The following is a 20,621-nucleotide window of genomic DNA, read 5'->3' on the forward strand; positions in this document are numbered from 1 at the left end:
GAGTTTTATGGGCCCAAACACCTGATTTTATAAATGTGCCCACATTTGATAAAACTGTGGGTATGTGTTGTAAATATACAATTCACAACACTGACTTATAAAACAAACCGGTGATTTAAGTTTACAATGACTAATATATCTGGCAGAATGATCATTTGTAGCAATTCCCCTTTATGGGAAATGCCAACCAGAAGATCAAATCATAACTCAGAAAATTGCTTGTCTAATGTCAGAACAAAGTGAGTATATCTTAGCTTTTATTTTTTTGAGACAGGGTCTCGCTCTGTCACCCAGGCCAGAGTGCAGTGGTGCAAACATGGCTCACTGCAGCCTCGACCTCCCAGGCTCAAGTGATCCTCCTGCCTCAGCCCCCAAAGTAGCTGGGACTACAGACGTGTGCCATCATGCCTGGATAACTTTGTATTTTTTTTAGAGATGGGGTCTCACTATGTTGCCCCGGCTCTGCCTTGGCCTCCCACAGTGCTGGGATTACAGACGTGAGCCACTGCTCCTAGAGCCAGGAGTATATATTCTTTGTTTTTTTGAGATGGAGTCGCCCAGGCTGGAGTGCAATGGCGTGATCTCGGCTCACTGCAAGCTCCGCCTCCCGGGTTCATGCCATTCTCCTGCCTCAGCCTCCCGAGTAGGTAGGACTTCAGGCGCCTGCCACCACGCCGGGCTAATTTTTTGTATTTTTAGTTGAGACGGGGTTTCACCGTGTTAGCCAGGATGGTCTCGATCTCCTGACCTCGTGATCCGCCCGCCTCAGTCTCCCAAAGTGCTGGGATTACAGGCGTGAGCTACTGCGCCCGGCCAGGAGTATATATTCTTAAGGTAATATTTCCATCAAGATAGGTGAATTACATGCAAAAGAAAGGAAATCAGTATATCGAAATGATATCTGCATTCTCATGTTTGTTGCAGCACTATTCACAACAGCCAAGATTTGGAAGCAACTTAAGTGTCCACTAACAAGTGAATGAATAAGAAAAATGCGGTGCATATACACAGTGGAGTACTATTTCGCCATTAAAAAAAATGAGATCCTGTCATTTGCAACATGGATGGAACTGGAGGTCATTATATTAAAGGAAATAAGGCAGGCACAGAAAAACAAACTTGGTATGTTCTCATTTATTATATTTGTGGGAGCTAAAAAATGAAAACAATTGAACGCATGAGAAACGGTAGAACGATGGCTACCAGAGGCTTGGAAGGGTAGTGTGGGGCGGGGGAGGGCCCTGGTGGTCGGTGAGCATGGTTAATGGGTACAAAAATACAGTTAGAATGAATAAGATCTAGTATTTGATAGCACAATAGCATGACTACAGTCAACAACAATTTATTGTACTTTTTTTTTTGAGACAGAGTCTTGCTTTGTTGCCCAGGCTGGAGTGCAGCGGAGTGATCTCGCCTAACTGCAACCTCCGCATCCCAGGTTCAAGCTATTCTCCTGCCTCAGCCTCCTGAGTAGCTGAGATTACAGGCTCCCGCCACTACGCCTGGCTAATTTTTTGTATATTTAGTAGAGACGGGGTTTCACCATGTTGGCTAGGCTGGTCTCAAACTCCTGACCTTGTGATTCACCGGCCTCAGCCCCCCAAAGTGCTGGGATTACAGGCGTGAGCCACCGCTCCCAGCTTATTGTACATTTTTAAATGACTAAAATAACTGGATTGTTTGAAACACAAAGGATAAATGCTTGTTATGGATACCCCACTTACCCTGATATGATTATTACACATTGCATGCCTGTATCAAAATATCTCATGTACCCTATAAATATGTACACCTACTATGTACCCGCAAACATTAAAAATTAAAATATTTTTTAAAAATTAATTAATTCATCAAATTCCACTCTAAGAACAATCAAGCCGAAAGTGAGGAATTACTTCAAATGCTTTGAAGCTCAGCATCCCGGGGTTCTTATCCGTCACTAATTACCTATACATTTGCAGGTCTCAGTTTCTTTGCTTTGTAAACATAGGCTTCTTGTAAGGATTGGGATTATACACTTAAAAAGCTTAGCACAGTATTATTACTATTATGCTATCTACATTATATTATAGATGAAACACTACAGATTATAATACATAGAATATATACTAATTGTATTATATATTGTTATTTTTTGTCATTATGCTATTTACTATTGTTCTATTTAACAACTCTCTAGCTAATTTAACAGGACAAAGGTACAGAACAACCTGGCCCTTACAAGCCGGCAGAGACGGGTACGAATTACCATGACAACAGCGCGCGCCTCCACATTGTCGGCTCGCGCGTTGTTTGGAAAGAAAAAGCCTAGGCTGCGTGTTGCGTCATCATTACGCGCTCGTAAGGTTTCTCCGTGGTGTTTTGGAAGGTCCCGGCACGGCTACCGTCGCCCCACGCCAGGAAATTTTTTTTTTTCTTTTCAACCTTTGTTACATACCACTGAGGCTAGAAGATCGTAAGTACTGACGGAAGAACGAACAAGCGAGCGATTGAACGTTAAAAAGATGCCTTAGCATACACTCCACCTCTGAACCTTCCTGCGTGTTCTTAATCCTATCAGCTTCCTCTCAGCTGGGATCGCGCCGCGTCAACTTCCGGGCGGGTGCCCGCCAGCACGGCCTCCGCCGCTCCCCTTTTTTGGCCCCTTTGTGTCCCCGCAGTGTCGAGGCGCGGGCCCTGGCAGGTCCTTTCTCGAGGCAGGGGGCACGGTAGCACAGGGAGCTTCTCTTTGTGGGCGGGCGCGAGGCCCGCTAGGGGGTTATACTGGGGAACGTGCCTGCGCGTGCTTGGGTAAGAGGAGGTTGCACGAGGGTCAGCTCGTGGTTTCAGTAAGGAGGGGCGGGCGGGGGAGGCGGACGAAAGGGAGTGAAAAGCAATGGAAAATTTTAAAAGATACCCCCGTCCACCTTCTAATCGTTGCGGCCTAACAATGAAGCGCAGCCATAATAGTCCTGAGCCACTGGCATGTTTGCGGGCCGTTTATTGCCTTGGGAATAAACTGCTGTGGCATTGTATTGTATATTGTTTTCATGGCCTCTTTTCGTCTCTTTATTTTTCCCCTGCAGATAGTTCATTTAAAGCCCCCATCCCTGCAAGGTGGTGGTTTCTACCAATATGAATCTTTTCAACCTGGACCGTTTTCGCTTTGAGAAAAGGAATAAGATTCAGGAAGCGCCCGAAGCAACCCCTCAACCCTCCCAGCCTGGCCCTTCTTCACCAATTTCTCTTAGTGCTGAAGAGGAGAATGCTGAAGGGGAAGTTAGCAGGGCAAACACTCCTGATTCAGATATAACTGAAAAAACAGGTGAGTTACAATGTTAAAATTGATGTAACATCAAGGACAGTTTTTAAAAGATGAAAGGCAGAAGGGATTCTCATTTTTATTCTTGATGTCATATATATTGATGCATTGTCTTCCGGTGTGCCCTTTTAAATACAGCTTTGGGACTGCCGTAAGCATCATGTACCCTCAACTGAGCATCCATCCATTGTCGCCTCACTTTTATATGAGTTCTTGGAATATGGCCCCATGGTGGAAGTTGAAATTAGAATTTAGGGCATCCATATGTCAGAACGGTTGCTATTGGAAGAGCAATGTCAGTGATTCAGTCCTATGATAAACTTTGAGGCTATTTGGCCACACATTTTCATTCATTCCAGTATTCCCTCAAAATATTGATCATCTACTGTGAGCTAGACATTGAGCAAGATGCCTGAAGACAACCTCTGTACACAAGGGAAGATCAGATCACATCAAGTTATTGCATCCACCTGACTTCCTGGATGTCCTCAGAATGCAAATGGGTAATTGGTATTCTTCATGTTGAATGAACATTTTTAACCTCATCAGCAGATTGTCAGAGACAAAAGTATTTGAGGATAAGCCAAAAATTAAGATTTCCACTCGAATCTATGTTCATTGAACAGTTAACTATTAGAGGAATATATTTGAGCTCTTGTCGTATTATAGGAATAGTGATAAGTGCTTCACATTCTGTCATTTAATTTGCACAATAATCCTACAAGATAGATATTACTGACATTGAGGTTAATGTGAAATGAGATTCAGAGAGGTTATTAGGAACTTGGTAGAGCCTGAACTCAAGTCCTGGCAGTATGATTCCTGAGCATAAACTCATTAGTTACATAGTTTCTTATGAAAGGTGAAAGGAATGTTGGAAGTTATATTTTAATATTTATTTCAGTAATATCTTTTTTTATGCAAAACTCTGTTTCGTAAACAGCTTTTAACTTAACGTAGCCTGAAACATTGGTAACACACACGTTTATCCTTGGTATGTTTTTGTTTGCCACTCTTCTACTTAAATGTTATAATGATGGCAGATCCTCTACAAGTTATCATTAGAATAACATTTTTAAACACTTTGGTGTGATTGGAACTTGGCAGAATGATTTGGTAGATTGGATTAGGAGTCAGATTTACAAAGGCTTTGTCTTAAGTAGTTTTGAATTTAAATGCTGTAGGGAACAACTGAAGGATTTTAAGCACCAGGATTTTAATCCCTTTGTTCACTCTTTGAATAGATAGTTGACATCCAGATATTTTAATGCTTTTCCAATGAATATATTTATCTGTTTCCTCTGTGGTTAGATAGTTCAGGAAAGCCAAGGTGTAGACATGGGATTTCGAGCCCATAGAAGCTTCTGCTTCTTCATTTTTGTTAAATGTGGGACATTGGACAAGTCACTTGAAATCTGTGATCCACACTTTTTTCATCTCTGAAAGTGAAAGCGGTTTGTAAACTGGATTTCGGTGGAATGTTTTAGTTATTTATCAGTATTGGTCATGTGAAATCTTTAATTTCCTTTATTGATCAGAAGATATTTCTCTGTTTTTATTTCTTTCTAATGATACCACTCATTTTATTGGGACTTTCTTCCATACATAAATTCTGCTTAAAAACTGAGATTGCTTTAGGAATTACATGATCAGCCTTGATGGCTTCGGGAAACAAGAAAACTAAGTTTGTTCTAGGAATGTTGAGAATTAATCCTTGTAGGAGTGGAGCACTTTGCTTTAATAAAAGATTGTTTTAAATGATACTGTGAATTTTGGAGAATCTTGAAAACTGAGAAGTTTAGATTTTACATTATAAGTATTAGGTATCCATTGAAGACCTTACAGAGTGAATGGGAAAATGGTGAAAGAAAGTTTTAAAAGTCAGTTTAGCAGTAGTGACTAGTACACACTGATTGAGGGTAGGGATTGAAGGGAAAGAAATCATTTAGGCAACTCCTATAATTGAGCTTAATGATAGCTGTAGAAATGGAGAAGAAAGAGATACGAGAGGTTTCAAAGTAATGAAGGACAGGATTTAGATCCCTGATAGGAATGAGAAAAGATGAATGGCAAGATTTTTATGTGCGGTGGCTGAAGCCTGTAATCCCAGCACTTTGGGATGCAAAGGTGGGCAGATCACCTGAGATCAGGAGTTCAAGACCAGCCTGGCCAACATAGTGAAACCCCGTCTCTACTAAAAACACAAAAATTAGCCAGGCATGGTGGACTGTGCCTGTAATCCCTGCTGCTCAGGAGGCAGAGGCACAAGAATTGCTTGAACCTGAGAGGCAGAGGTTGCAGTGAGCCTAGATCACGCCACTGCACTCCAGCCTGGGGGACAGAGACTGTATCTCAAAAAAAAAAAAAAAAAGGTAAATGTCTTTAAGAATTCAAATAAGAATCGAAGGTCTGGCCGGGCACAGTGGCTCACCCCTGTAATCCCAGCACTTTGGGAGGCTGAGGCGGGCTGATCACCTGAGATCGGGAGTTCAAGACCAGCCTGACCAACATAGAGAAACCCCGTTTCTACTAAAAATACAAAATTAGCCGGGCATGGTTGTACATGCCTGTAATCCCAGCTACTCGGGAGGCTGAGGCGGGAGAATCACTTGAACCCTGGAGGTGGAGGTTGCGGTGAGCCGAGATCGTGCCATTGCACTCCAGCCTGGGCAACAAGAGCAAAACTCCATCTGAAAATAAATAAATAAATAAAAATAAAAATCAAAGGTCCTGCCCCCAAGTGCTAATTTAGCCTGGGGTCTAGGGGGAGCTGAGGAAGTGGGGATTTAGAATTGAGTGTTGGATCTCTGGAAAGGACAAGATACTGAAGTTAGATTTTAAGGTCAGGACTGGAGATGAAAATTGGTGAATTATAAATAGGATGTGACTATTGACCTTACTTCCTTTATCATGTGGTAACTTTTCATACTCCCATTGTGGGATAATGCTATGTTAGTTTATTTACAGTAAAGTGTCAGGTCAAACTAAGTCAGCTTACAGGACAGAAATTGCATGTAGTCAAAATTACCTGTAATCACTCTTTTTGACTAATTCTGTTATTTTATGTAGTCAGTTGACTTCATTTCCTACGACCCTCCTTCAGTTACTGTGCCACCGCCACATTGTTTCTTGAATCTTTCAAGCAAGGTTCCAATTTGCTCTTTTGCCTGGAAGACTCTTCCTGCTGATATTTGCATATCACTCAGATGCTTTGTTTCATTAAATCTCAGTAAAATGTCACCTTTTTAAGAAGACCTTCCTTGATCACCCTGTGAAATATCCACCCACCCCAGCCCACCCTACCCCAGCTTTACTGTTACTTTTCTTCATAGTATTTATCACTAGCTAACCTTTCATTATGTAGTTGTGTATCACTAGCTAACATTACATTATATAGTTGTGTCTCCCTTGTTAGAACATATGATTCATGAGAGCAGGACCTTATCTGTTGTGTTCACCTATTTATCTCCATTGTTCAGGGCAACGACTGGCTTGTAGTAGGCCCTCAATAAGTGCATTGAAGTAAATATTATTGCATGATGAGTGGGCATTATTAGTATTATACGTTTTTTAAAATTTATTATTTATTTGTTTTTAGACAGTCTCACTGTGTTGCCCAGGCTAGAGTGCAGTGGCAGAATCTCGGCTTGCTGCAACCTCCACTTCCTGGGTTCAAGTGATTCTCATGCCTCAGCCTCCCGAGGAGCTGCGACTACAGGCTCATGCCACCATGCCCGGCTAATTTTTGTAGTTTTTGTAGAGAACGGAGTTTCACTATGTTGGCCAGGCTAGTGTCAAACTCCTGACCTCAAGTGATCCACGTGCCTTGGCCTCTCAAAAGTGCTAGGATTATAGGCATGAGCCACCATGCCCAGCCCTATACATATTTATTTATTATTATTTTTTTGAGATGGAGTCTTGCTCTGTTACCTAGGCTGGAGTGCAGTGGCACAGTCTCGGCTCTCTGCAACCTCTGCCTCCTGGATTCAAGCAATTCTTCTGCCTCAGCCTCCCGAATAGCTGAGACTACAGGTGCACACCACCACACCCGGCTAATTTTTGAATTTTTAGAAGAGACAGGGTTTCACCATGTTAGCTAGGCTAGTCTCGAACTCCTGACTTCAGGCAATCTGCCTTCCTCGGCCTCCCAAAGTGCTGGGATTACAGACGTGAGCCACCACACCTTTATTTTAAAATATGACCTTAAAATAGTCCCTTTAGCCATCAGGTGTTCTTTGGCCATGGTTGCTTGAAGCTTCTTTTGGTACAGGACATCCTCCCTAATGCCCCTCTAAATCCCAGCCAGCCTTTGGATTTGAGGGCATACACTTAACCTCTGCCCCCTGATTTATTTTACTCTTCTCGGTGCCCAAAGTTGTCAATGATTGTTATTTACACATTATTTCTCCTTTTTTTCTTTGACTTTTGGGAGTACAGTGAGTTTGGAGGGATTGAAATAATGGCAGGTGAAAGGGAAGAGAGATCCTACTATATTTTATGAATAAAGAATAAAAATGAGTGAAGCCCGATCCTCCAAGAGCACCAGGAGAAAATGGTATGTAAATATATAGTTAAAATAGTATGGTGTGATAAAACCATATAATAGGGCAAAATACTAAGCAAAGTAGAATCACTATCTGTAATTCACAAATGATTAAATTATCCATTCTTCAGGGGAGGATCACAAAAAGTCACAGAGATACGACCTTTGGAGTGGACTGTAAACAATGAAATCATTGTTTACTGGGTGAACAAATGATGAGAGAGTTGAAAATATATGTTGCCTCGAAGAGTCGAATATGTGTGTGGAGGGTTGGGGGCGGATTATAGAGCAGGAGGTTTTAGACAATATAGATGAAACTGAAAAGATAGAAGTGTAAACCTTTGGGTTGTGAGGGGCCTTTATATCCTGTATCAGGGAAGGTAGATCTTACTTGGTACACATCATAGAGCATTTCATTATGGAAAGGCTATTAGTGAAGCTGTTGTATTCATTGAAGCCTCAATGTAGGGAAATGACTGTAGAGATGACAGAGGAGGCAACTGAGGGGAGTTGTAAATGATATGCATTTGATGATATTAGGTGATCAGTTGAATGTGGAGGATTTACAGATAACTCAAATGTTCCTTGCTTGGAGAGCTGGAGGATTGACACCATGGACTGAATTAAGAGGTGAGTTTAGGAGAAAGATACTAAAAATTACGTTGTGTTTGCATTACCCATCCTATTTTAGTACCAAGGTAGTAGATGGTTGAATATTAGAGCTCAGAGAGTGGTCTAAACCCTAGAACTTGGGACTCATCAATGTCCTAAGCAGGGTGCACAATAAAAAACATCATTTGACAATGGGCAGGAAAACCAATGAAAAATTTGAAGGATGACTAGAATAGTCATAGAAAATGATAGTGTCCTGGATACCTAAATACCTAGTTTGGTATTTAGTTGTCTAGTAACAAGTCCTGTAGAGAAGTCAAGTTGAGTGGGGACTGATCAGTGACCAGTTTCCTTGGAATTAAAAGTAACTACTAACCTTTAACAGTTTCAATAGAATGGTGATGAGATAGAGATTATTCATTCAGGAAAGGAAAGAGAGAAATAGGTAACCTGATTGGGAAGTAACGTCAAGAAAATATGTTTCAGGATTATTGAAAATTGAGCATGGTTTTTTTTTTTTTGAGACAGAGTTTTGCTCTGTCACCCAGGCTGGAGTGCAGTGGTGCAATCTCAACTCACTGCAATCTCCGCCTCTCGGGTTCACGCCATTCTCCTCCTTCGGCCTCCCCAGTAGCTGGGACTACAGGTGCCCGCCACCACGCCTGGCTAATTTTTTTTTTTTTGTATTTTTAGTAGATACCTGGTTTCACCGTGTTAGCCAGGATGGTCTCAATCTCCTGACCTTGAGATCTGCCCGCCTCGGCCTCCTAAAGTGCTGGGGTTACAGGCATGAGCCACCGCACCCAGCTGAGCATTTGTTAACCAAGGACAGGAAGCTAGTGGAGAGGGAAGTACTGAGGGAGGGAGGTATCTGAAGAGAGGCATCAAGTGATGGGAACTGAAGAACAGTTGGACTGTTTAACTATGCAAAAGAATAAAGACATATTTTCCCTGGGGGGGATAATTGAAGGAGATAAAAATAGATGGGTTCATAGATTATTTTGGCATTGGAGGAATGGAGGAAAGTTTTAGTGTATGTTTGATGAATTTTTTTTTTTTTGCTGAAATAGATTTAGTCCTCTAGAGTGGTTGCCTCTTCAAGGTGGTTGTCATATTGAAAGTAGCACTTGTTGATAAGTGAGAGACATTTTTAAAACTATACCAGTCGTCAAAAAGATTTCCTGAGAGTATTGCTCTGCCACATACAGATTGTATGATCTTGAGTAAAAAGTCAACTGTTTGGGTCTTACTGTCTTTTCCTGGCTTTGCTTAGTTTTCTGTATTCCTTGCCCACATTAAAATGGTTGTTATCCTTTGAATGATGATACTTGAATGTATCATTTTAGCTTCATAATTCCGTGACCATTGCGCAATACTCAGTCTTTTTGTAGCTGTCTGTGGCCAAAATGTGAATCATCATTAAACCTGTAGATAGTCATTGTGGTTTCTTAATGTCTGTTAATGTTAATTGGAAAGCAATACTTGGTTAAAGGGTTAGTGCTGAATTGTTGTAACAGAAAGTACAATAAGTACTCAAAAGTAAGTAGGAATCTTAGGTGCATTTTAAATGCACATGTATTTGGCTGGGCGTGGTGGCTCATGCCTATAGAGTCCCAGCACTTTGGGAGGCCAAGGCAGGAGGATTGCTTGAGACCAGGAGTTCAAGACCAGCCTGGGCAATGTAGTGAGACCCTGTCTCTACAAAAAATGAAAAAATTAGTCAGGTGTGGTGGTGTGCACCTGTAGTCCTTAGCCACTTGGGAGGCTGAGACAGGAGAATTGATTGAGCCCAGGAGTTTGAGGTTACCGTAAGCTATGATCACTACACTGCATTCCAGCCTGGGCAACACAGTGAGATTCTGTCCCAAAAAGGGGGACAGGGGGAGGAGGGGGATAGAAATATTATTTTAGTCATTGTCACTTCACCCTACACAAAAATTTCACTAGTTTGTATCAGACTACATCTTGATTTTGATGTCTGCTTTTTCATACCTGTCTAAAATATTGCAGACCTTTATTATCTTTAATAAGCTAATAGGCAAAAGTATGTTATTGTTGCTTTTTCTTTATTGTTTAGTTTAAGTATGTTTTCATAAATTTACTAGCCATTTGGATTTTTTGTGTTTCTTTATGCTTCTCTGTTTTTCTAATACATGTCTCTCCGATAAATTATTTGTAAGTATATTTTAAATTCCACGTGTCTTAGTCTGTTAGAACTGCTGTAACTACCATGGACTGGGTAGCTTATAAGCAATAGAAATCTACTTTTGACAATTCTGGAGGCTGGGAAGTCCAAAATCAAGGTGCTGCAAGATTAGGCATCTGAGGGCCCTATTACTAGACCACGATCTTTTTGCTGTAACCCCATGTGGCTGAATGAGTGAGGGGTCTCTTGGGCCTCTTTTATAAGGGCACTAATCCCATTCATGAGTGCTCTGCCCCCATCACCTAAATACCCCTTCCTCCCTCCAGCAAATGTCACCTCCTAATACCATTACCGTAATGGTTAAGATTTCAACATACTGTTTTGGGGAGTGGGGCACAAACAGACTATAGCACCCCCTTTGTTGTTTGCCATAGAAAAATTTTAGATATTTATGTGGTCAGCTTGTTCATCCTTTCCTCTAAGTCTTCTGCGTTCCCCATTACCACACTATAAATATACTCTTTCATATTTTCCTCTAGTGTGTCTGTTAATTTTAAAAATTATGATAAAATACACATAAGAAAATTTACCATCTCAACCATTTTTAAGTGTACAGTTCAGTACATTCAGTTCAATACATATACATTGTCATGCAACTATTCTCCAGAACTCTTTTCATCTTGTGAAACTGAGACTCTTTACGCATTGAACAACTACTCCTCATTTCTGATTCCCCCAGCCCCTGGCCACCACCGTTTACGTTGTCTTTTTATGAATTTGACTATTCTAAGTATCTCATTAAAGTGGAATCATCACTTAGCATAACATCCCCAGGATCCATCCATGTTGTAGCATATATCAGAATTTCCTTCCTTTTTAAGACTGAATAATATTTCACTGTGTGTATATACACATTTTGTTTATCCATTCATCCATCAATGGACACTTGGATTGCTTCCACATCTTGGCTGTTGTGAATTGTATTGCAGTGAACATGAATGTGTAAATATCTCTTTGAAACGCTGCTTTCAATTCTTTTGGTTGTATACCCAGAAGTGGTATTGCTGGATCATATAGTAGTTCTATTTTTAATTTTTTGCGGAACCTCCATACCGTTTTCCATAGTTGCTCCACCATTTTACATTTCTGCCAGCAGTGTAGTGGTTTCTAGTTTCTCCACATCCTCTCCAACCTTGTTATTTCCTGTGTTTTTGATAATAGCCAACATAATGGGCATGAGTTTGTGTCTCACTTTGGGTTTTGTGTTGATTTTTAACTTTAAATCTCCTCTGAATTTTATTTCATTATAGGGACTAAAGAAAGGGTGATATCGTTTTCTCCTTTTTTCATTATTCACCAGTTACTAGTCAGTTTTTCATTTATTGAAAAATCCTTTTTCTTACATTAAAACGTCATCATTATAGTCTAAAATTCCCATGTCTGTTTGCATCTTTGGGTCTGTTAATCTGTTCCTCTAATCTTAATTTACCAGATTATTTTAATTTTTATAGTGTCATATATATGATGTATCCTAGATTTTGATGTGTTTTTGTTGTTGTTGTTTTCTCTTTGACCTGAAAGTTGTTTAGAAGCCATTTTTATGGGGTTTTGTCCCTTTTTAAAAAATTTCCAACTGGCAGAAATTTTGCTTTTGCATGTTTGTGTTAACATTTACTTCTAATTTCACTGTTTTGTGACCAGAGAATGTGGTCTGTAGTATTTCTTCTTTGGGGGAAATTAACTCAGATTTTCTTTGTGGCCTAATATTTAATTAATTTCTGTAAAAATTCAAGGGTGCTTGGAAAGAAGACATAATCTAAGTACAGATTTAATTATATGTCAAATAATGAGTTTTATTATATCTTTGTTTTTCAAACTGTGGATCATAAACATTTATTGTGTCATAAAATCAATTTCTTGGGTCCTGACTAAATATGTATAACTACAATTTTTAATGGAGTAGAACAAACAAAATTATCGAAGTGTATTGCTTATAGTAAGAGCTGCTCACATTTTCTTTCATTTACTCTTGCAAATCTAACAATCTGTGTGCTTAGGATCATAATCTGAAATATGTCTCTTACAGTGGGTTTCAGTCAAAAATGTTTGAAAAACACTGTTCTACATCTTGTTTATTTTTGTGCTCTTGCTTTATTAAGAGCATAGAGAAAAGTTAATGCCTCATATTTGTCTCTTTGCCTTATATATCCTGCAATTTTTATGCATTTCATTATTAGTATGGAGTTGAGATATGTCAGTTATATTTTTATTGTAGGTATAAAGTCTGTTATTTAGAAGTCCCTCCTTTAGGTTTAACGCTTTTGCCTTGTTCAGTGTTAATTGCATGACTTTCTTTTCCTTTATGTTTTAATTAATTAATTGTTTTATTTATTTATTTATTTTTTTGAGACAGAGTCTCACTCTGTCCCCCAGACTGGAGTGCAGTGGCGTGATCTCTCTCACTGCAACCCCCACCTCCTGGGCTCCTGAGTATCTGGGACCTCCTCCTGACTCAGCCTCCTGAGTAGCTGGGACCACAGGCATGCATCACCATGCCCAGCTAATATTTGTATTTTTGGTGGAGACAGGGTTTCACCATGTTGCCCAGGCTGGTCTCAAACTCCTGACCTCAAGTGATCCACCTGCCTTGGCCTCCCAAAGTGTTGGGATTACCGCACCCAGACTCCTTTATATTTCACCCTTTCTTTCGGCTTAAATTTGAAATGGGTTTTTTTCCCTCATTTCGTCTTAGAATGATGTATTAGAAACTACTCTTTAATCTTATGTTTAGTGTATTGTTTGTCTTTTCTAGAGTATTTATTAGAGAGTTTGATTCATCTTTTGTTAAGATACTAAAGGTATTTTCCTGTCTACCATGATGTGCAAATTAAGACTACAGATTTTATAGTCTATTGTTTTGGTAATAACTCTTTTGAGACAGAGTCTCCCTCTGTCACCCAGGCTGGAGTGTGGTGGTGGGATCTTGGCTCACTGCAACCTCTGTCTCCTGGGTTCAAGCAATTCTCGTGCCTCAGCCTCCCAAGTAGCTGGGATTACAGATGTGCACCACCATGCCCGGCTAATTTTTGTGTTTTTAGTAGAGACAGGGTTTCACCATGTTGGCCAGGGTTTCACCATGTTGGCCAGGCTAGTCTCGAACTCCTGACCTCAAGTGATCTGCCCACGATGGCCTCCCAAAGTGCTGGGATTACAGGTGTGAGCCACTGTGCCTGGCCATATTTTGGTAATCTTCTAAGAGGGCAAATATATGATGTGTTTTAGTTGGTATTTGAAGGAACTGCCTTGAAAATCAGTTGCCATCCAAAGGATAGAACAGTGTGGAGCAATACATGATTTGAATATCAGAAACGGCAGGGATTTATAATTCTGCAGGAGAGGTATAAAGGTTTAGGTGTTTTTATTCTATTTTGGGAGATCGCCTTTGTTTATGGATTATCAAATTAATTTAAAGTATTTCTATGTGAATTCATAATCTCCCACTAGTGATTTTTTTGTTCGAACGAGCCTTAATCTCCCACTAGTGATTTTTTGTTTGAAGGAGCCTTGATCTTGGACCACCGGAAAGGTAAAACCAGTGGCAAGCTTGAATGCTTGTTTTATGGTAGACTTAGATACGAGAATGGGTAAAGGGTACTGGATAAACTTGGGATATAAGATGTCTTCTTTATGCATACCACTCATACCACTGGTGGGAAATTTCATTTGGAATTACTCCCTAGGGCCATGGAGTCTTCCTGCATATGCTAATAATGTAGGTTCCCATTACCTTTGGTAATAAGAAAATATCTATAAAACAAGTTAGCCTTTCCTATTTTTATATGGAAGGACAGGCTGTTTTCCCTTCTGTTCATTTAGCATTTTGTGTATTCTCTCATTGCACAAATTATGCTTATAACGTAGTTACTCATGTACATGGCTACTTCACTCCTATTTCAAAAGGACAAGTTGAACTGTAACTTGCCATTATTTTGCTTTAATATCCCCCACCTCCTGGTACAATGCCTTAAACACAGACAATATTCAGCATATGTCAGAATTGAATAGTAGCAGATGTCTTTTCTTTATAACTGTTTCTGCTTTTCACTATTCTTTCCTCTGTTTTTGTAGTTTTCTTTTTTGCTTCCTGTCTCTTTTATGGTACTACTTAAAAGTGCTTATTTGCTTTGAATTAAAAAGCGTCATTGCAGAAGGAATATCTTTTTAGCCATTGGCTGTTAGCTATTTTGCTGTTGCTTACTTTTAAAATAGTCCAGATAAACAAATCTAAGTGTTCAGCACTATTCTAATTCTGATTATTGGCTATACCAGTACGTTGATATATTATAAACGGCTTTTACTGATTTTATTTATTATTATTATTTTTTTTGAGATGGAGTTTTGCTCTGTTGCCCAGGCTGGAGTGCAATGGCGTAATCTTGGCTCACTGCAACCTCTGCCTCCCAGGTTGAAGCAATTCTCCCACCTCAGCCTCCCTAGTAGCTGGGACTACAGGCGTGTGCCACCACACCTGGCTAATTTTTGTATTTTTAGTAGACACGGGGTTTCACCATATTAGCCAGATGGCTCTCGAACTCCTGACCTCAAGTGATTCGCCCGCCTCGGCCTCCCAAAGTGCTGGGATTACAGGCATGAGCCACCGCGTCTGGCCCCCATCAGTTTTCAAAGTGTGGTCTGTGAACTTTTTGAATGTTCCCTGAGGCCTTCTGAGGGTGTCTATAAGATCAAAACTATTGTCATAATAATATTAAGACACTACTTGCCTTTTTCACGATGTTGATATTTGCACTCATGGTGCAAAAGCAATCATAGGTAAAATTGCTGGTGCCTTAGTACCATGGATCAAGGCCAAGGCTCTAGACGGTTCTAGTAGTCAGTGTATTCTTAAAATTGTGTAAATGCCAGTATCACTTAAAGAGTCTTGAAGCAGTAAAAATTAGTAATTTTATTAAATCTCAACTTAGGAGATGTCTTTTTAATACTTTGTGAAACAAAATGTGAAGTACGCATTATTGCATACTGTACAACAGTGATCTCAAGGGAAGGCATTTGAGCAATTGCTTTGTGCTAACTAGTCACTTTTCTTTCCCAGAGCACCACTGATTCACAAAGTATGGTTATACAAACTTAGGAATTTGGCAGATGTTTTCTCAAAATGAACAAAGTAATATAAAGAAAACAACACAGTATGTATTTCCAGTGATAAAACCCCAGTTTACAAAGGAAAGTTTGAATTTTGGAAAACTAGTGTCCATGACTGTGAGTTTGACAGCTTCCAGATACTTAGACATTTCTGAGAAGATCAATGGTGATATTAACAAAAGTAATTTTTTAATATAATATCATGAAATGTGTCAGCATTTGGAAGATGTGTATTACTCAGTGAACTAGTATTTTCCAAATGACCAAAGCACAGTATTAGGAAATAATACATGGTTAACGGTTTTAATGTAATAGAATCCAAAATGTTTTTTCATATGGTTCCAGATTCCACATTGCAAATAACTCTAAGAAATTACCACCTGTCAAGTTTGGGTTTAGTATCAAAGAAAAATATTCACAATAATCTAAAAAGGCTATGAAAGTACCCCTCCCTTCTCCAACTACATAACCTTGTGAGGCATGATTTTTTCTTTCGTAATCTTCCTGGTGTTGATCTGGTTTCTAGATTCAGCCAAAAGAGTCCACATAAGAGCTAAAGGGGAGTTGGAAGTGATCTCTGGCTCCCCTACAATATCTTCATGAAAACTATATATCCACGCCACAAGTAATTTATTTAGTCAGATGAGTGACAAAATGAAATGAAAACAATGTATTTCAACAGATGAAAGGTAGAAACAGATATGAGAATCCAGCCATCTTGTATTACACCAGAGATTTTGACAAATATAAAACAGTGTCACTCATCTGACTAAATAAATTACTTGTGGCGTGGATATATAGTTTTCATGAAGATATTGTAGGGGAGCCAGAGATCACTTCCAACTCCCCTTTAGCTCTTATGTGGACTCTTTTGGCTGAATCTAGAAACCAGATCAACACCAGGAAGATTACGAAAGAAAAGCATACCATTTTATTAGGTCTATATGTACATGGAGATCTACCCGAGAGAAATCAGAAGAACTGACCAAAGCAAGATGCTTTTTTACTTTTTAGACAAAGAGCAATAAACTTGCGAAGAAATGATAGGACAAAGGGGATCTGGCAATGGGCAGCAAACTTTTAGGGGAGTCACTAGGAGACATATGGGGGTTGTAAAACTGGTGGAAGATAAGTGTTACTTTGGTAAGTATATTTAATCAGGTCTGTGCAACCCTCAATTCTAAGTCACTGGTGATAAGGGCTATATATTCGCCCTGGTACGGAGAGGGTACCTCTCCCAGAGGAGTCTTCATGACTTGCTGCATGCAAGAAGAGATGAGTCAGCTACCCATTTCTGAAACTACAATTTCTCCAGTGTTGGCAATTCACATCCATGGTTTGGCATATTTTGAAATGACATGTCTTTCATTACTTCAGTATATTATGTTAATATGTGAAATGTTTGGTTTTAAATTATTTAAACATTCACTTTTAATTTTATTTTCAAGTATGGTAAGTATCAGAGATACAACTGACATAAGGAAAAACTCTTTGGGACTTAAAGAGTACGAAGGGGTTCTGAATTGGAGAAATGTTGTATCATAACTTTTCCTCACCCACCCCCCAACCCCCAACATTATACTATTTCCTCTGTTAATCACTTACCAAGCAGGCTGTGAGGATGCCACTTGGTTCAGTACAGTCTGCATGTTTAATGTATATATTTTGAGAGTATATATTACATATCCGATAAGTGCTAAGTAATTGAGTACATAATGGGAAGTAAGCCAAATTTTATTTTTTTTTCTGTATTCTTTTTCTGTTCTGTTAACTAAGCATATTAAAGGTTAATTTTAAAAATTGGGGCTGGGCTTGGTGGCTCACACCTGTAATCCCAACATTTCAGGAGGCTGAGGCAGGCGGATCACCTGATGTCAGGAGTTCAACACCAGCCTGACAAACATGGTGAAACCCAGTCTCTACAAAAAAATACAAAAATTAGCCGGGTGTGGGGGCAGGCACCTGTAATCCCAGCTAGTAGGGAGGCTGAAGCAGGAAAATCACTTGAACCCGGGAGGCGGAGGTTGCAGGGAGCTGAGATCGTGCCACTGAACTCCAGCCTGGGCGACAGAGCAAGACTCCGTCTCAAAAAAAATAAATAAAATAAAAATTGTTGTGTCTTCACCATGTATTTTGTACTACAGTCTGTATAAGGGAGAAAAACAAGGGAAAGGTCAATAAAAAGTCATGTTCAGAAAGTTCTAGTTCTTCTAATCCTCACTAATTAAATTTTTAGACCCCCCTACAGGTGAAAAGATTATTCTTCATTTTTTATCTGCAGTCCAATGCTCTGCCTCTGAGCTGTAACCCCTCCTGTCTTCATTTTTAATAAAGAGGGCCGGGCGTGGTAGCTCACATCTGTAATCCCAGCACTTTGGGAGGCTGAGGCAGGTGGATCACGAGATCAGGAGTTTGAGACCAGCCTGGCAGATATGGTGAAACTCCATCTCTACTAAAAATACAAAAATTAGCCAGGTGTGGTGGCAGGCGCCTGTAGTCCCAGCTACTCACGAGGCTGAGGCAGAAGAATCACTGGAGCCCAGGAGGCGGAGGTTGCAGTGAGCTGAGATCACGCCACTGTACTCTAGCCTGGGCGACAGAGCGAGACTCTCTCAAAAATAAGTAAGTAACAATAAAGAGAGTTTTTAAGGAAAACTGGACAATTCATTTTCTCATAGCCTTTCCTTTTTTTTTTTTTTGAGACAGAGTTAAGCTTTTGTTGCTCAGGCTGGAGTGCAGTGTCGCAATCCTGGCTCACTGCAGTCTCTGCCTCCCAGGTTCAGGCGAGTCTCCTGCCTCACCTCCCGAGTAGCTGGAACTACAGGCATACACCACCACTCCCGGCTAATTTTTTTTTAAGTAGAGACGGGGTTTCACCACCTTGGCCAGGCTGAGGTCGAACTCCTGACCTCGTGATCCGCCCACCTCAGCCTCCCAAAGTTCTGGGATTACAGGCGTGAGCCACCGCACCCGGCCTCTCATGGTCTTTCTGAAGTGTCAGAAAGTAGGACTTTATTGTTAAAGTGTTCAATTGACATGCATTAGCTTTAGTTCTCATTTTTAATACAGTAAAGATCTAAATTTTTAGTTATGTGTATTTTTAGATTTGTGATACATCAGCAAAACTGTAAAATCAGAGTCTAAAGTACCTCTATACTTACTATATAGGAGTTTGGACTGTTTTATTACTTTGTGTATGATGATAATATGTAGGCAATTAACATGGCTGTGATTTATTCCACTACAGAGTTGTTTGCTCAACTTGCATGCAATGTTTATAAAATTGTTCTTTTGGAAGAAAGTATGATTTGCTTTTTACTGTTGTTCCTAGCACTGCATTGTAGGAAATAGAGAAATGTTTGTGTTTTGGTGCTCTCCAGAGCAAATAGTAGTTGTGTAGTACTTGGTTGTTGTTACAGATTAAGTATCCCTTATCTAAAGTTCTTGGGACCAGAAATGTTTCTCGTTTTAGATTTTGGAATATTTGCATATACATAATGAGATTGGGAATGGAACCCAAGTCTAAACACAACTGATGTGTATTTCACATACACCAAGTTTGTGTGTGAAACAAAGTTTTTACAGCATTTTTGATCACATGAGATCAGATGTGGAATTTTCCACTCTTGGAGTCATGTCAGTGCTCAAAAGATTTCAGATTTTAGAACATTTTTTATTTTGGGTTTTTGGATCAGGATGTTCAATCTGTATTTACAGGTACGGCTCGTGAGCCCCAATAATGATTGTTATAATTTAGTGTTACGATTTAATGGAGGTGACTAATAGTTTTAGGGTATAACAGTTTAGACTTTTGGACTTGGATTTCAGATCTACTTTCTCCTAAATGACTTTGGGCAAGTTGCTTTTTCTCTCAGGGTTTATTTCTCTCTTTCATGAGGGATATGTGTCCCTCATGATTATTGTGAGGATTAAATGTTTATTATATTTGAAGACTTGATAATGACCTATGAGAGAGTTAATGACAGCTGTCATTTTTAACCTTTGAACTAAAGATTCAACTGGTCATTCCTTTTTAAAATTAATTTCCTAGACCAGGCACTGTGTTTACTTTAATACGACTCCCTTCAATCTGATCCTTTCCTCCTAAAATATGTAAGGGTAAATGGTGGTTTTATTGGCAAAAGGGAAAATAATATTGGAATTTACCCCTTGGAGAGAAGAGATCTTGGTGTAATACTTTATTGACCTGTTTTGAACAGACAGATGATACCAATCATACTAGTTTTCTGGAACTGCCATAACAAAGTGCTAGAGATTCAGTGACTTAAGAAATTTATTTTTCACAATTCTGTAGCTTTGAAGTCCAAGATCAAGTTGGCATGTGTTTTCTTCTTAGGCCTCTTTCCTTGGCTTGTAAGGTGATCTCCTTCCTGCCTTGTCTTCAAATGGCCTTTCCTTCTTTTGCATCCCGGTGTGTCTCCCTTTTCTTATAAGGACATCAGTCATATTGGACTCACAGCCCATCCTGTAGGCCTCATTTTAACATAATAATTTTGAGGGTCCAATCTCCAAATATAGTCACAAAGAGTAGGGTCCACACACATGACCTCAATTAAACCTTAATTACCTTTTTAGAGGCCTCATCTCCAAATACAATTACATTTTGAGGTATTGGTGATTGGGACTTATGAATGATGGGGAGAAGTACACGGTTCAGCCCATACACCACATATTCATAAGAGCTAATGTTTATGGGATGCTGGCTATGTGCCAGTTACTGAACTAAATGCTTTACATATATAATCTGATTTTATATGCATATTAACTTTGTGATTATTAGTATCTGTATTTACAGAGGAGGAAATTAAGGCTTAGAGAAATTAATAAGATGAAGAGGT

General features: G+C 39.6%; 1 protein-coding gene across 2 annotated transcripts in view; it reads left to right on the forward strand.

Moving 5' to 3' along the window:
- The first annotated feature begins 2,305 nt into the window (after positions 1–2,305).
- The window catches only part of SMARCAD1 (SWI/SNF-related, matrix-associated actin-dependent regulator of chromatin, subfamily a, containing DEAD/H box 1), an 83,600-nt gene continuing 65,284 nt past the window's right edge, over positions 2,306–20,621 (forward strand). The window contains exons 1-2 of one of the 2 annotated variants that reach the window (XM_054553303.2): positions 2,306–2,455; positions 3,066–3,304. In XM_054553303.2, the coding sequence (XP_054409278.1) occupies positions 3,115–3,304 (190 nt within the window). In that variant the 5' untranslated portion in view covers positions 2,306–2,455; positions 3,066–3,114. 2 annotated transcript variants of the gene reach the window in all.

This window comes from Pongo abelii, chromosome 3 (assembly GCF_028885655.2).
Source record: "Pongo abelii isolate AG06213 chromosome 3, NHGRI_mPonAbe1-v2.0_pri, whole genome shotgun sequence".
Taxonomy (NCBI): Eukaryota; Metazoa; Chordata; class Mammalia; order Primates; family Hominidae; genus Pongo; species Pongo abelii.